At 37.9% G+C, this 16,974-nt stretch overlaps 1 protein-coding gene across 6 annotated transcripts in view; it reads left to right on the forward strand.

Annotated features, from left to right (window-relative positions):
* fryl (furry homolog, like) overlaps nucleotides 1-16,974 on the forward strand; it is a 275,852-nt gene that overhangs the window by 153,467 nt on the left and 105,411 nt on the right. For all 6 annotated transcript variants that reach the window (XM_078398759.1, XM_078398756.1, XM_078398750.1 and 3 more), the window contains 10 exons: nucleotides 311-443; nucleotides 3,751-3,858; nucleotides 4,424-4,661; nucleotides 4,770-4,955; nucleotides 6,920-7,006; nucleotides 7,837-8,105; nucleotides 8,487-8,676; nucleotides 13,494-13,618; nucleotides 14,066-14,123; nucleotides 16,616-16,707. In XM_078398759.1, coding sequence (XP_078254885.1) covers nucleotides 311-443; nucleotides 3,751-3,858; nucleotides 4,424-4,661; nucleotides 4,770-4,955; nucleotides 6,920-7,006; nucleotides 7,837-8,105; nucleotides 8,487-8,676; nucleotides 13,494-13,618; nucleotides 14,066-14,123; nucleotides 16,616-16,707 — 1,486 coding nt within the window. The remainder of the gene's footprint in view (nucleotides 1-310; nucleotides 444-3,750; nucleotides 3,859-4,423; nucleotides 4,662-4,769; nucleotides 4,956-6,919; nucleotides 7,007-7,836; nucleotides 8,106-8,486; nucleotides 8,677-13,493; nucleotides 13,619-14,065; nucleotides 14,124-16,615; nucleotides 16,708-16,974) is intronic.

Below are 16,974 nucleotides of genomic sequence, written 5' to 3' on the forward strand. Positions count from 1 at the left end.
ACCTTCCTGACGTTGCTTTTTAAACTTTGTCCTTGTTTTTTTTTCAATCAGAACTTTTGCTTTCTTAGTATCCAGCCTTATTTTTCTAATTCACAGCTGCTGAGAAAGTTAAAGCTGTCAAAAAGGTTGATCACATTGGAGAGGAAAAGCTACAGAATTAATTGTTAACTGACCATTTTCATTCATAATGATCGGATTACACACTGAGAAAATGCCATGCAGAGATACATTTGTAACGTGTAGTTCCAACTGGCTTTTCATGATTTGAACAAGGAAGTGTATTAACTGTGTCAACATATTTTCCAATCAGGAATGTCATTTTATCACCCCCAAGTGAGGAAGGCTCTTGACAGTATTCTTAGACATTTGGACAAGGAAGTGGGAAGATCTATGAGCATGACTAATGTACAAATGTCCAACAAGGAGCCTGAAGATATGATCACGTAAGAAACAAATATGTAAAATTGTTAAAAAAAAGGTTGACGAAGCCTTTACAGAAATATAAATACTAAAAATAATCAATATGTTTTCAAATGATAATTCAGCATTGCCTAGTTTTGATTTTCATTGAAAACATTTGAATGGGAGCCATCAAATGGTGCAACAAAGAAGGAGGACATTTTCTTCCTGCTTATACTTTTTTTGTTTGGTCGAGCTATTAAATGAATCACCTTGCTCTTTTTCTTTTAGGCCTGTAAATGTTTTCCCTTTATCTACTTACACAATTACTCTTGAAAGATACCATTTAATTTCAACCATTCTTTCAGGCCAATCACCGTTTTCTAAAAAAAGTGACCTTTGCCTGTCAAGCTTTCTCCCAATGTAAACAGATTTTCTTTATTTGCTTTGTCCAAACTACCCCAGATTAAATCAAATGAACTACAGCATCAACTTTTCTTACTGCAAGAGGATTTGAATACAGGCGCAGAAATATCATGCTCCAGTTATATGGATAGAAGGAATGGGTGATGTTTCTTTCCAGGGATACTGACTGTCCTGCTCAGTTACTCCAGCATTTTGCGTCTATCTCCAATTATATGGAGTATAAGAGTAAAGTGAAGGTTACCTGATTGATTCCTGTGTTTGTCATATGAGGAGAATGGAAGTTGGTGTCATTGAAAATTGCAGGATTCTCACAATATTTGATGGAGTTGATATTTCTCCTGGGTGAGATTTCGAGAATCAAGGACCACAGAATCAAAATGAGGAGTCAATCTGTTTTATAAACATTCAGCATAATTTCCTTATTATTGTTGGATAAATAATAAATGATGATGTCAGAGTATAGAAGTGAGATCAATCAACTGACCAAGTGGTGCCAGCACAACAACCTTGCTCTCAGTGTCAGCAAGACCAAATAACTGATTGTGGACTTTGGAAGAGGAAGGACGAGGACCCCACAAACCTGTCTATATTGATGGGACGATGGTGGAGAGAGTCAAAACGTTTAAATTGGTAGGCGTGCCTATTCTTGAAGATCTTTCCTGGACCCAGCACACTGATGCAATTATAAAGAAAACCCATCAACGCCTCTCTTTCAGGAAGATTGTGGAGATTCGGTATGTCAGAGAAGACGCTCCTGAACCTTTATAGGTGTACAGGAGAGAACATATTGACTGGTTGCATCATGGCCTGGTGCCACAGCAACTTGAATGCTCAGGAAGGAAGAAGACTGCAAAATGTGGTGAACACTGCCCAGTCCATCACGGGTTCTGACCTCCCCACCATCGAAGTACTACGTCAAAAAGGCAGCCAGCATCACCAGAGACCCACACCCTTTCATTTCACCCCTGCCATCGGGAAGAAAGTGCAGGAGCCTGAAAACTGTAACATCCATGTTCAGGAACAGCTTCTCCCCTACAGCCAGCAAGCTATTAAACTGTACAACCTCCAATAAGCTCTGAACTACATAGACTTACGGGGTAGACACAAAATGCTGGAGTAACTCAATGGGACAGGCAACATCTCTGGAGAGAAGGAATGGGTGACGCTTCGGGTCAAAACCCTTCTTCAGACTGATGTCAGGGGAGTGGGTGGTACAGAGATAAAATGTAGTTGGAGACAGTAAGACTGGTGGGAGAACTGAGAAGGGGAGGGGATGGAGAGAGAGAGAAAATAAGAGCTACTTGAAGCTGGGGTGTAAGCTACCCAAGTGAAATATGAGGTGTTGTTCCTCCAATTTGCGTTGGGCCTCACTCTACCAATGGTGGAGGCCCAAGACAGAGAGTCAGATTGGGAATGGGAGGGGGAATTAAAGTGCTGAGCAAAAGGTAGTTTTAGGCAGACTGAACAAAGGTGTTCAGCAAAACAATCCTGTGCTGTGCTTGGTCGAGCCTGTGCTTGGTCTCGCCAATATACAGGAGTTGATACGGGGCACCTCATATTTCGCTTGGGTAGCTTACACCCCAGCGGTATGAACATTGACTTCTCTAACTTCAAGTAGTCCTTGCTTTCCCTCTCTCTCCATCCCCTCCCCCTGCCCAGTTCTCCCACCAGTCTTACTGTCTCCGACTACAGTCTGAAGAAGGGTCTCGACCCGAAACGTCACCCATTCCTTCTCTCCAGAGATGCTGCCTGTCTCGCTGAGTTACTCCAGCATTTTGTGTCTACCTTTAATTTAAACCAGCATCTGCAGTTCTTTCCTATAGACTTGGGGGCATTGGTTTTGTATTTTCACACTTTTATTGTTTGTCTGTTTTTTGTGTGTGTTTGTAGATATATTATATGTGTGTATATGTAGATATACATACACTGATTTTTTTTTCTCGTTTATTATATTGTTTACATATTCTGTTGTGCTACTGCAAGAACTTCATTGCTCTATCTGTTTCTCTTGTTTCCTATGACCCTCTAGTAAAGATAGTGTTCATCGGCCCCTCCCCCTTCCACCATTCTCTCTGATCCTGCACCCACTTCTGTACCATTTTTCTTTTCTCATCTTCATTCTTCCTGTCAAAATGTAGCACTTCACACTGTATTAAATCTACAAATAACCTAAATGATATTATTCTAACTTTTAACATACAACTGTAGTCAATTGGTCTGTGTGCAGATGTGAATATACATGAGCTCACTGAACTTTGTTTGCTGTGCATGTGTCTTTTTGGAATGGAGACGTACCAAGTATGTGGCAGGGCAGAATAACATAGCATTGGGATTATTCTCCTAAACAATGCAGAGGTCGAAATCCTAACATTGCTTTCTTTTTCATATTAATAAATGGTAAACATTCATAATATTATGATCATTATAAGTGCAATGATTATATGATTGTTGCTATCCATTGCAGATATTCACTCAAGTTATATGGGAATTCAAGTTTTCAAAAACTCTCATTATTTTCATTATCTTGCTTTAAAATTTTGGCATTTAGATTAATCGTCTGATTTTCCACAAAAAAATCACTTTATGAGGGAAGTGTTGACTTAAATATTTTCACGTTATTTAATGCATTGGAATTAGATAAGATTTTTGTTACTATGTCTTTATTGGTAATGATTAGCTATGCCCTTCATTTGCATGTCTTGAGGCCCACACAATAGAACTTTTTTTTTCAAATAAGCTGCTTTCGTCCTGTATAGATCCTAAAGATTTTCTCCTTTTCTCATCTCAGAAATGCAAATCATAGCTGTCTAGAAAATTACTGCGTGAAAGAATTAAAAACAAATCTATCACCCTCCTTGTCCAATTCTTTACGTTTGTGCATGGCCTTGAAAGTTACAGTGATTAACTGTTTTTATGTTTTTATAGGGGAGAAAGAAAACCTAAGATTGATCTATTCCGGACTTGTGTGGCTGCTATACCCAGGCTGATTCCAGATGGCATGAGCCGGGCAGAGCTTGTTGAACTTCTGGCAAGGTGATGCATTTAATTAAATAACAAAATAATATGTTATGAGTTTTTGATCTTTGACTGTATAGACACATTCTAATGCATTAAAACTGAATTGTTTAGAATCGAGAGCAACAACACTGAACAGAGTTTAAAATCTATCCTCTGGATGAGGATACGTTTCAGACGTATGAAAAACCGAATCTGGAAATTTCTGGGACTTTGAAAAACTTCCCCAGCTAAATTGATCATGTGTATCCATCAACTATCTCACATTAAGTGGACATGATTGATTTATAAGGTTATAAAACCATCCCTATTAAAATTAAGAGCTGAAACCAATCTTATAAAACCCATAATAAATGGTGGGTGAAGAAAGAGTATCAGTTTAACTTCAATAAAGACGACAATTGCATTGAAGCAGTAACTCTGTTTCTTGCTACCTACAAAAGCTGAATATTTCTGAGTTCCTTTTTCCAGCATGTTCTGTTTGCCCTTAGCAACCTGTATATTTTTAAAGTTTGGAGAGGAATGTTTATACACTAGAAATTCATTGTTTGGTAATCAGTCATCTTTTTAAAAAAAATTATAGACTCACCATACACATGGATGAAGAACTACGTGGTCTGGCATTCACTACGTTACAGGCTTTAATGGTTGACTTTCCAGACTGGAGGGAGGATGTCCTCTCGGGGTTTGTATCATTCATTGTCCGAGAAGTGAATGATGTCCATCCGACACTCCTTGATAACTCAGTCAAGATGTTGGTACAGTTAATAAACCATTGGAAGCAAGCAGTTCAATCTCATGTGAAAGGCCATGATCTTCAGGTAATGACCACATTTTTTCAATAAACAATCCATTATTCTTCTTTACTTGCTAACTTGCATTGTAATTTATTGCTTCCTCCTTACTCACGTTTGGTTTGTTATCTGCAGCGTGCTGTTCCCAATGGAGCTGCCCACACACTTCCACTTGAACGGAGCCCTTATTCCTCTGTCTTCCATGCGGTGGAAGGTTTTGCTTTAGTAGTTCTCTGCAGCTGTCGGCCAGCCACCAGGAAACTAGCTGTCAACATTCTAAGAGAAATTAGGAGTTTGTTCACAGCTTTAGGCCTCTCAAAGGTCAGTGCCACAATTAATTACATTTTATTATTAATTGTGAAAGAGAGTATGGATGTTCATATCACTTTGTTCTGGCCAGCTATTCTACAATGCTGCTTCATGTGAACTGACGCAAAAATGTTCATTCATCTCATTAATATAAAGAAACTATACATATTGGCATGTCGATCTTTGAAACATAAGGAGTTCCTCCAGCACTTTTTGCCTTTAATTGAAATTAAAGATTTTCTTTGAGAAGTTTTTCTGCACTGAAGGAATTTGCTGCTGCTGTGTGGGACTGTAATCAATCATCTTAGAATAATGTGACATAGAAGGGAATAACCCAAAGTGTAATTGCTGGAACTATCCTGAACCTGCTGTCCAGTGCACAGTGCAGTATCTTCTCTGCATTAAATACTCATTCAACCTTTCCCTTGCAAATTGCCTTAATCTCTTACCATGTCTTAGGATTTAGACACAAAATGCTGGAGTAACTCAGCGAGTCAGGCAGCATCTCAGGAGAGAAGGAATGGGTGACGTTTCGGGTTGAGACCCTTCTTCAGTCTGAAGAAGGGACTCGACCCGAAACATCACCCATTCCTTCTCCCCCGAGATGCTGCCTAACCCGTTGAGTTACTCCAGCATTTTGTGTCTATCTTCGATTTAAACCAGTATCGCAGTTTTTTTCCTATATGTCTTAGAATTTGGTGCTTTAAATATCTTCTCTATAAATAAATATTTGTAAACCCTTTTACTTACATAATAGTCTTTTCCACGTTTATCACCCATACAGTTTTTCCATATTTATTCTTGTCTTTTTAAAAAAAAACGATAATAACATCAAAAAACAAACTTGGAGCACAGGAAGATGAGGGGTGATCGTATAGAGGTGTATAAAATCATGAGAGGAATAGATCGGGCAGGTGCACAGTCTTTTGCCCAGAGTAGGGGAATCGAGGACCAGAGGACATAGCTTCAACGTGAAGGGGAAAAGATTTAATAGGAATCTGATGGGTAACTTTTTCACACAAAGGGTGGTGGGTGTATGGAACAAGCTGCCAGAGGAAGTAGTTGAGGCTGGGACTATCCCAACGTTTAAGAAACAGACAGGTACATGGATAGGTCAGGTTTGGAGGGATATGGACCAAGCGCAGGCAGGTGGGACTAGTGTAGCTGGGACATGTTGGCCGATGTGTGCAAGTTGGGCCGAGAGGCCTGTTTCCACACTGTATCACTCTATGGCTCCTAATTGCTGGTGGAACCACAACGGGCCAGTCAACGTATGTGGAGGGAAATTAATAGTTGATGTTTCGAGTTGAGACCTTTCATCTGGCCTCGACCTGCAACATCAACCATCCATTTCCCTCCACAGATGCATGTAAGGAAGTAGCTTGTTGTCAAATGTGCCTGTTGTACCAGTTTTAAGAATGATGCAAGTAGTTGGAATTTGACTATGCTGCCTTATCAATGACATCTTCTACTTGTGTCAAGCCCTACTGGGACATGTTTACAGAACCTTGTTTGAATTGATTTTGAACACCTGGTTTTATTCCTGTCATTTGAAATGAAATGATTGTAAAATGATCTGAATATTGTTTGTATTTTGCCATCAGTTCAGGATTTTTAAAAAGCTGGCCCGGTGGGTCTTAATTTCCATGTGTTTGCTTTGTTATGTGGAAATACAAAATGTACAGGATATTGGGCATCTGACCTCTTGCGCTGATATTTGTGACAAATCAAGGGCTGGTTCTGCATTAACTTGGATATACGGTGTGTCTAGCACTCCAGCTTTATGCCAGTTGTGGCTGGTGCACCAGGTGAGGCCTCCACTTATGTGAATGGATCTGTTGGACCTTCATTAAAATGTTAAATTAACTAAGTTTAATTTGTTCTCAATTTGACAGGCAACACTGTATGTCCCTGCATTGAGTTCATTATCCATTGAACACGTTGTGCAACAGTAAATGTTTTCCTCTCTTCCCTAGGGGGATGAGGAGCTGGCAATTGACATCATGGATCGATTAAGCCCTTCCATCTTGGAAAGCTTTATACACCTCACTGGAGCAGACCAGGTAGAGCAGTGAGCGAGAGTTGATTGATACTTTATGGTTTGAGGGTTATTGTTTTGTTGACAGTTTTGAATCCTTTATAAACATGTTTTGTTTACAACTTATGAACTTTATGAACCTAATTTGCTTACTCAGTGACTTAATTTTGCACTCGTATTAACCCTATTTTGTCGTGAATATCAGATATCTATGATAATATACAAGACACCACCATCTTGTGTTAGAATACATATTATATGTCCTATTAATGACAACTTTGTATTTTAGCAATAGAGTTCTCAATAAAGGTCACATTATTAATAATACAATGATTCTTTGGTGGCTAATAAGAACAATAGTCTAATTCAGTATTTATCTCCATGACGTACTTCGGACGTATTATCTTTACTACCCCAATATCTTCCTTGTAAAATGGATTAACATTAATGATTCCCTACACTGAATCTATGTTCCAAGGCTAATTAATCTTCTCTGCCTTTGAGTTATCGGGTGATTCAAAGGAATTGTTTATCAGTGTCTCTCCCTACTGAATGTCAAATATATTTATGTGGACATCATTTAAGCAAAGGATCACACTCAAAAATAATGTTTGCCACAATTAAGTGACTTATTATGTAAGGTATTAAAAGTCAGCTGTTATCGATGTAATTATATCCAATTAAAGAATATGACAACCTGCATAATGAGAGGAAAGGAAACCTGTCAATCTGTTTAAGATTTGCTGAGTTTTATCTTAAGATGCTGAATAAAACTTTTTATTTAATATAATTTCCTTTGGTGATGTATATTCAAAGCAACTTCTAATTTTAAAGTACTTTTTGTTCTTGAATCAGACAAACTTGCTCTATTGCCCCAGTGGTATCGACCTCCAGACACTGGCAGAATGGAGTTCCTCTCCCATCAGTCATCAGTTTGATGTGGTCAGTCCTTCACATATTTGGATATTTGCACATGTGACACAGGGTCTGGACCCTTGGGTAATCAGTTTGTCAAGCTTCCTCAAGCAAGAAAATTTGCCCAAACATTGTCCCTCAGCACTGAGTTTTGCATGGATGTATTCCTATACTCGTCTACAGATGCTTTCTCCACAAGTGGACATAAAGTGAGTCCTTCTGAATTAGTTTTAAGCACCTAATGTTGACCAGAGCATTTGTCTCTTTTCTGTTAGTCATACTCAAGTTATCCCTTTCCTGCATGATGTATGTATTAAATTAACTAATGAATTTAATTCCAAAACAATGAATTCGAGTAGTTTTGCATACTATTTCAGTGTTCTGATTTCAGCTACCTGAAAACATTAACCTGGTCATAAAATACAATTCTAAAATTTTAGAGATGCTTTTAATGTTCAAATATTTGTCTTTTTATTCCCCCTTTTTAATTTTATGTGGCACTTTTTCTTTAGTACAGATATAATTTTGAAATGAATATACTAAAGTTTGAGCATTTTTAAAAGTTAATATTAATTTATCTTTCTATGCAGCAGTCCTATAAATGCCAAGAAGGTGAGCACCACAATTGGCAATGATTCATACATTGGGCTTTGGAGAAACTACCTTATTCTTTGCTGCAGTGCAGCAACATGCAACACGACTCCATCTGGGTCAGTGCGCTGCTCCCCTCCTGAGACGCTGGCGTCTACACCAGATAGTGGATATAGTCTGGATTCTAAAGTAAGTACAAACTTTTAAATGGCTTAATTGTTTAATATTTCAAAACAATACAGTTGGATTAGAAAAATGTGTTTGTATTTTGAAATGATTCATGGGAAAACTGATTCTTTCACTGGCCGAATAAGTATGTTGATGGGTTTAATGACCTCCTGTGCTAAGATACTACATTTCCCAGGTGAAAATAGTACTTGAAGAAAGTCACCTAAGCTCTCACGCCAACCATTTGGCCATCATTTGGCATTGTCTGTGTGAGTTTTTGGAACAGCGCTTGTTCATTTTGGTGTGTTTGTCTTTAGTGATTATGGCTTAAACATCAGTCCCAAGAAATGGGTGCTGGGATATTATTAACTCTGGAAAAGCTCTTTCTACCATATTAATGTCTCTTTGGAAAGAAGTTGAATTTTATTTCCCCTTTGTCAGCATTGCTTAGGCAACCACGTTTCTCAAAGGCTATCGCATGGGGACCTTGGCGAGGCTGCAGCTTTGGCATTTATGGTTGCTGGGCTGGGTGGGCAATTGTTCATTGGGGGTAGTTCTGAAGTTTTACTGTTGTCGAGGATTCGTGGCTGGCGAATGGAAAACTGGTGGAGGCCTGATTTGGTAAAGAGTGGGGGAATGTAGGAGTTGAATGAAGTGAGAAGGAGAGAAAGGAAGGGACATTAGAGGCAGCTAGGAAAAGGGGGAGACTGGCACAGGATGAGAATGGTGCTGACAAAGCCAAAATGTGTGGATAAAAGTCTGTGTGTATGTTCCCTGTGGGTGTGTGCATGTCGCAGGATCTGTGAGTGCACGTGTGCCATAGGACCTGTGAGTATGGTATCTAACATCCTGAGTTTAAGTTAGGGACAAGCAATTATTTGACTGTAGATCAATCAATGGTAAGCAATAAGAAATATTTCAAAATTCTCAATGAGAAATAACTCCATGACAGAGGTAATACATTTAAGGAAGATGGAGATAATGTTAGATTGAAAAAAGAGACTAAAAATTATCAAGATGAGAAGTAAGTGTGATATTGGGAAGAGTTTAATAAAGCACCAAATATAGGACCAAAAACTAGAGTGAAGGTAAATTTGTTAAAGTGAAAATAGAGCTTACTGAGGCGGTGACAAGAGACGTTATCTGGAGGTGGGTAAGAAATGGCAAAGGCATGAAACGGATATTTTGTACCTATTGTCATCAAAACAATAAATATAACAAATGAAGCATAACCAAGAATATAGTGACTATGGAATTTCAAGTAATTAATATCACTGAGGCTAAAGTACTGTGGAAATAAAGAGGATTAAAACTAGGCAAATCCCATCAATGTAACAGCTTTATCTCCAGGTTTTAAGAGTTGGCCTTGAGTTACCTGATGCATTAGCGATGATCTTTCAAAACTCCTTGGGTTCTGCAAGAATCTAACCGTCTTTGAGAACATTTTTGGCATGGATGATGTGCACATGGTTATGATCTTGCTCGGTTCATATTAACGTCTGAGTAATAATAGACAATAGGTGCAGGAGGAGGCCATTCGGCCCTTCGAGCCAGCACCGCCATTCAATGTGATCATGGCTGATCATTCTCAATCAGTACCCCGTTCCTGCTTTCTCCCCATACCCCCTGACTCCGCTATCCTTAAGAGCTCTATCTAGCTCTCTCTTGAATGTATTCAGAGAATTGGCCTCCACTGCCCTCTGAGGCAGAGAATTCCACAGATTCACAACTCTCTGACTGAAAAAGTTTTTCCTCATCTCTGTTCAAAATGGCCTACCCCTTATTCTTAAACTGTGGCCCCTGGTTCTGGACTCCCCCAACATTGGGAACATGTTTCCTGCCTCTAATGTGTCCAACCCCTTAATAATCTTAATAATCTTATACGTTTCGATAAGATCCCCTCTCATCCTTCTAAATTCCAGTATATACAAGCCTAGTCCCAGGCATCACACTTTATAGGATTTGGCTTGGAGGGAATGCAACAGAGATTTTTTTACCAGTGTTATATCCAGTTCCCAGGATATAGACAATAGACAATAGGTGCAGGAGGAGGCCATTCGATAATGTTATTGTCTAATCACTAGCATTAAAATATTAATGTTTGCCCTGACTGACCCAGTTGATTTATGCTATATAAATCAATGCCGTGATGGAGTTCAGAGTAGAGAGCCTTAGTGATGGGACTGTTGAGCTGGGACAGGACTTTGACTTTTGTTTTTGTTTTGATAATTTATTTATGCTATATAAATCAAAGCTTACGCTTTCCGTAAACAACAGCTCTTAAGATCCGCAGAAAAAGGGCTCACGAGTAATCTTTTTGTCTGTTGAAAGCCAGAATGGAGACAATAATCTTAATTCTTTCGTGAATCACTCCCAATGCCTGCGTTGATTGACTTTACACATCTAATTTATGCCATATAACTAATGCTCAAATTGAATGTGGCTGGAAACAAATTATTTTATTGGGAGAATTCATTGAGTTTCATTGCTGACTGCAGCATGAATTCTTTGAATCATTTTCTGCTTAAGCAAGTCCTTGGGGTTGAGGATAACGTGTCCACTTCGACCCTCTAGGTTCTGAAATGACTGATGGATTCAAAGGTTCTGCCACCGGTGCTGCCTGGTGGAGCATGTGGGTTGATTGTTTCAGATATTGTTGCTTTCACAGTTTGCATTGCCACATTATAAGCTTCACAGTGGTACAGCATGCTCAGTGCATTCCCCAAGAATCTTTTATAATTTAGAGCCTTGAACATCAGAGAATCTAATGAGTCATTGAGAATTTTACATTTTTGAAGAATACTCCAGGAAGTCCTTGAAACTTCATCCTCTGTCCTCCTAGAAATATCTTGCAGTGATGGAGTTCAGAGTAGAGTGCTTATTTGTAGAATGTGGTGTGTGGCTGCAAATGACATGGTTCGATCCACCAAAACTGGTTCAGGTGTGTTCAAAGCCTTAGTGCTGGGACTGTTGAGCTGGGACAGGACGTTGACTTTTGTTTTTGTTTTGATAATTTATTTATATGTTTTTGCGGAGGCAACATTGGCAGCACCTCTTTAGTGCTTTGAGGTGTTTTCTCTAGGTCTTCAAACTATATGTTAGAGCTGCAAGGTGGACCACAAGCTTAATGCCAAGTTTGCGATCACAATCACAAATACTCTTTTCCTCAGTTGGCCAAAGATTGTCCTGGGCTACTGGAGGCAGTTGTGAATGTTATCGTCAATGACTCACATGATGTGTAAAATGATTTGTTTATTTCAGCGTTCATTGGTCCTGCCTTTCCTCCAATTCATTCATTGACAAGTTGATGTTCTCTCACCATCTGAATTTTTTTTCTCCTCTTCTGTGCTGATTTGATTCTAATTTATCTACTTCATCTTTATTCTTTATGTTTCTCAATTGCTACATCACATTGATCAATGGTTGGTACTAATGCTCACAAAGGTCTCAATTAAAACATTTCCTTTGCATTGAGCTCACACAAACCATTTGAGTTTGGGGTGAAGGAGCAAGGATAACAAATACTATGGGAGCAAACATGAGTAAAATTATCAGTTATCATTAGCTCTTGACTCCCTTTTTCTTAAACACTTCCTTGCCAAAATAGTTTATACTGTGGGTAATAAATAAAAAAGTCAATGAAATTTGGATTAATTATATGCACATTTGCATTTATTATGCATTTCATATTTGGCTTCAGACTTGAATACTGTGTTGGACAAACTGTAAAAAGTTTTTGTTATAAATGGGTTACCACAGACATAGCTCTGACTGCAAGGGGAATGGATGTCTCATACCCAATGGTGCATCTTTTTACATGCGCTGACAGAAGATCTTAGCAAAGTGTCTTTCAATGAAAGAATCACTGAAGTTCAGTTACCGTTAGATTGTCAAGAGAATGGAATAGATAACTCCAGGATCAGACTATCAAGGGGATAACTGTTCTCTGCCAAGTGCCACTAATTTTATCAGCCTTGCGCTTGCATATCAACATGAACAGTGCCTCGGTATTCAAATCATTCCATAGTCTTGCATTTCCTGTCTCTGCAATCTCCCACAGCCCTCTGAGATATCTGCCTCTCAATTGTTCTCAAACTTTATTGCTCCATTATGATGGCCATGATTTCAATTACCAAAACCCTGAGCTTAGAAATTCTCTTTACAACTCTTGCCAGATATATCCCTGGTTTCTAATTTTGTCCAAAAATGATCTTGTGATTTACTTTGGAGAATTTTGTTGAATTGAAGGCAATATATAAGTAAAAACTATCATTTTTAACAAGGTGTTACAAGTTTTACCTGGTTTAAATTAAAGTTGAGATGTATCATAACGTCTTCAAATGAAATATGATCAGCACATAGAATGGCCCAGTGCCTAGACCTGCATTTCATTGAGAAACAATTGAAATCAGAAAGTTTGAGATCTGCCTGGAAAGATTAATTAAAATGGTGAAAACCTGTTGTACTTAACTTTCTTGTGAAACAAGGCAACCATTAGCCGTTTACAGTTCTGGTTTCTGGAAAGATTGTTAGGTAATTCAAAAGGAAAATTCCCTTTTTTTAATTTGACAATATATTTTCTGCTCACTGTCGGGGCTATAGTTGAGAATCTCATCCAGAATAAAGGCTTGCTTCTGTGATGACTCACTTTAAATGTATAAATCTCCTTTGGTGTTATGATCATAGAATGGTTTGAATATACTGTATATATTTCTGCTTCAAACAAGAGTGTTGTTAAGAAAGCTAATTTTGATATTTCCAGTCGTGACCTGAGGAATAAATGACATTGTTCTGAAAATATAAATGTTGTTTAAATATGAATCATTGTGTAATTTCAGGTAATTGGCATTCCGTCCCCATCCTCATTATTCAAGTTTATAGTTCCAATGATGCGCTCTGAGAGCATGGAAATTACAGAATCTCTAGTGCTGGGGCTTGGCAGGACCAATCCTGTAGCATTCAGGTATGAGGATTTAATTTTTTTAAATCACACATCCTCTGAACAAACAGAGCACCTTAAGATATATTTCATTTGGTTTCTCTTTCAATGTATTTGGAGAGCAGGTTTACCTAACTAACCATCATTTCGCAGAGTTGCTTCTAAAGCCACTCAATTAAATATACTCAAAATTAACGGTTATATTCAAGGAAGATATTCTCGTGCTCTGCTTGATTTTCATGTGACTCAAAATATAAAGAAACTGAGTACAGCCTTCGTGCATTGCCACTTTACAGACAAGTGCATTTCCATCAACAAAATATGTTTTATCTGACAAATTTTCAAAATTCCTTCATGTTGAACAAAGACTGCCATTAATTTGAAGACAAAGTTGAATATGCATTTTGTGTGTATTTTTACTTCAAGAAAATGAATTACTGAGGTTCTTTTTGCTTGGTTGCTTCGTTGCAGAGATTTGATAGAAGAACTTCACCCCATTATTAAGGAAGCACTTGAAAGAAGACCAGAGGTAAAAGAAAAGTGGACGAGAGTCCTGTTTCTTCATTAATTTTCTAAATCATCTGAACAAAGTGTAATTTTTGTTTTGAAAGAATAAACTCTCAGGTTTAGTTTGCAAATTTTCGCAAAATAATTTCAAATTGTGAAAATGGGTGCCATGCATCTAAATAATTCTGAACATGCTGCCAACTAAGCCTCATTTACAGAATGTTTCTGATGTTTTCATCCATTTGGGAAACTTTCTAAACAAATTCATATTTTTCCCTTCCTTAATTCTTTTTTAAGAAAATCATTTTTTTAAGAATGTTTTTGCATATTTGATTTTACAGATTGTTTTGTTGTATTGTTGAGACATAATGGAAAACAATGAACAGATAAAATCCTTATTTACTTTGTATAAGATACATGGGTATCCAAATGATGAATCCAGACTCCATTGAACAAAATCCAATCTATGGCTTGATTACGATTGGCAAAGAGAATGGGGAGAACACCTGCTCTTTTATGTCCATTCAACAGGATTAGCTTATTTTAATATTTCTCACAAGAGTTGATACTTCTGTCAGTGCATTACCTTCTCAGTACTGCGCTGATTTGCTAGGTTGGATGTGGTGAATTAGGCTTGTTTTCACTGGGGTTTAGAAGGATGAGAGGGGATCTTATAGAAACAGATAAAAATTATAAAAGGACTGGACAAGCTAGATGCAGGAAAAATGTTACCAATGTTGGGCGAGTCCAGAAACAGGGGCCACAGTCTTAGAATAAAGGGGAGGCCATTTAAAACTGAGGTGAGAAGGAACCTTTTCACCCAGAGAGTTGTGAATTTGTGGAATTGTCTGCCACAGAGGGCAGTGGAGGCCAAATCACTGGATGGATTTAATAGAGAGTTGGATAGAGCTCTAGGGGCTAATGGAATCAAGGGATATGGGGAGAAGGCAGGCATGGTTTATTGATTGTGGACGATCAGCCATGATCACAATGAATGGCAGTGCTGGCTCGAAGGACCGAATGACTTCCTCCTGCACCTATTTTCTATGTTTCTATGGTGTTCAAATATTCAAATGAATCATGAGCCCATAATCTATAAACTGAAAGTGTGTCTTCTACCACTGATTGCATACTTCCAAAAGATGGCAGTGAGGAATAAAAGTCTGTTCATCTAAAATTACTTTTCCCATTGGCATCACAAACCAAGTTTCCAGAGCCCAGGTACATAATATCCCTGTAAATCCATCTTCCTACTACCTCTCCTCTTTCACCTTACCTTTGAAGAAATATTTATTCTGAAAATTCAGTTCTGCACAAACATTCATGCAAGCCTCCCTTAATGATTACTTTCTTTCAAGGTAGGTATTACTTAATTTAAATCAATAGATGTAGCCTCATGATACCAGTTGTTTAACATATGGTTGTTTAACATATGTTTTATATTTAGTGTATTTATTTGTTGAATTTTCTTGCTACAAAATGGCTAACTGAAGGCATCTTAATATTTGGAATCATGGAAGAATCTGTTGTCATACAGGTGCTCAAAATTTGGTGATTGGCGATTTCACTTGTGTAGTTAATATGATCTTCCCACATGTTTAATTTTGTCCTGCATTAGAATGGCATATATTTTTTCGATATTTACAATCAGCCCTATCCATAAAACTAAGGTCATCTTCATGGTAACTAATCTTATGTAAAATAGTATTACAGCTGAAGGCCTGACTGCTTGTATTTTAATTATTTTAACAACATTTGTTTTAAAATCTTCAGAAAATATTACTCCAGGTTACTTCTTTGTTGGAAATTGGGATCTTTCAAATATTGTGCAGAATAAATACTTTTGACAGACTGAAGAGTTTAGGTCTGGGAGTGGAAGAGGTTAGGAGAGGTAAGATTGTGAGGTGTATAGATAGGGTAGACTACTGAAAACATTTTCCTTTTACAGTAAAACCAGATATAGATTTAGAGTAAGGAGTCAGAGATTTATAGGGGATGTGACGGGAAGCTTTTTTAGCCATAGAGCAGTGAGTACCTGGAATGAATGCACTGTTGGAGAGGGTGGTGGCAGTGCATTGCATATACTCACCACTTAGTGAGAGATTGGATGAACTGGGCTTGTTTTTCCAGAAATGAGAGAGACTGGGGTGAAATCTGAGAGGGTAGTCATTGACAGAATTTTAAAAGTACCTAGATGAGCAGTTGAATTACTTCAACATAGAAGGTTACAGGCCAAGTACTAGCAGATGGGATTAATATGGATGAGTGTGCACAGGTTGACGTGGACGAGGTGGGTTGAATCACTCTATGAGCAATGTCGTTCGTGATTATACTTTGTTATAATATCTAATAGTTTGTAAATTAATTAATTATATTTAGATATTAACTAACAATATCTTTTTACAGTAGATTAGTTCAAAAATTCAACAAGATTTATTTATTGGTTTTATTTTACCTGTAGTATTGGGTAATATTTCAAATTACGAAGTAAAGTTGTGTGTGTGTGTTGCGCAGAATATGAAACGACGCAGGCGTCGAGACATTTTGCGAGTGCAACTCGTGAGGATCTTTGAACTACTGGCAGATGCTGGTGTAATTAGTCACAGGTAAATGACAAAGCATTAACATATTTCACGTATTTCAAGTTTTCGACAAACTGCAACAGAAATGTTATGCTGTAAAAGGGAGAGGTTGGATAAACTGGATTGTTTTCCCAGGAATGAAGGAAACTAAGAAGTGTACACAATTATGAGAGGCCTGGATAGGGTAGATAAAATCCTTTTCCCAAGGTAGGGGTATCAAAAACAAGAGAGCATAAGTTTAAGGTGAGATGTAGAACTTTTGAAGGGGATTTGAGAGGAATGTTTTTTTTT

The sequence above is a fragment of the Rhinoraja longicauda genome, chromosome 1 (genome assembly GCF_053455715.1).
Source record: "Rhinoraja longicauda isolate Sanriku21f chromosome 1, sRhiLon1.1, whole genome shotgun sequence".
NCBI lineage: Eukaryota > Metazoa > Chordata > Chondrichthyes > Rajiformes > Arhynchobatidae > Rhinoraja > Rhinoraja longicauda.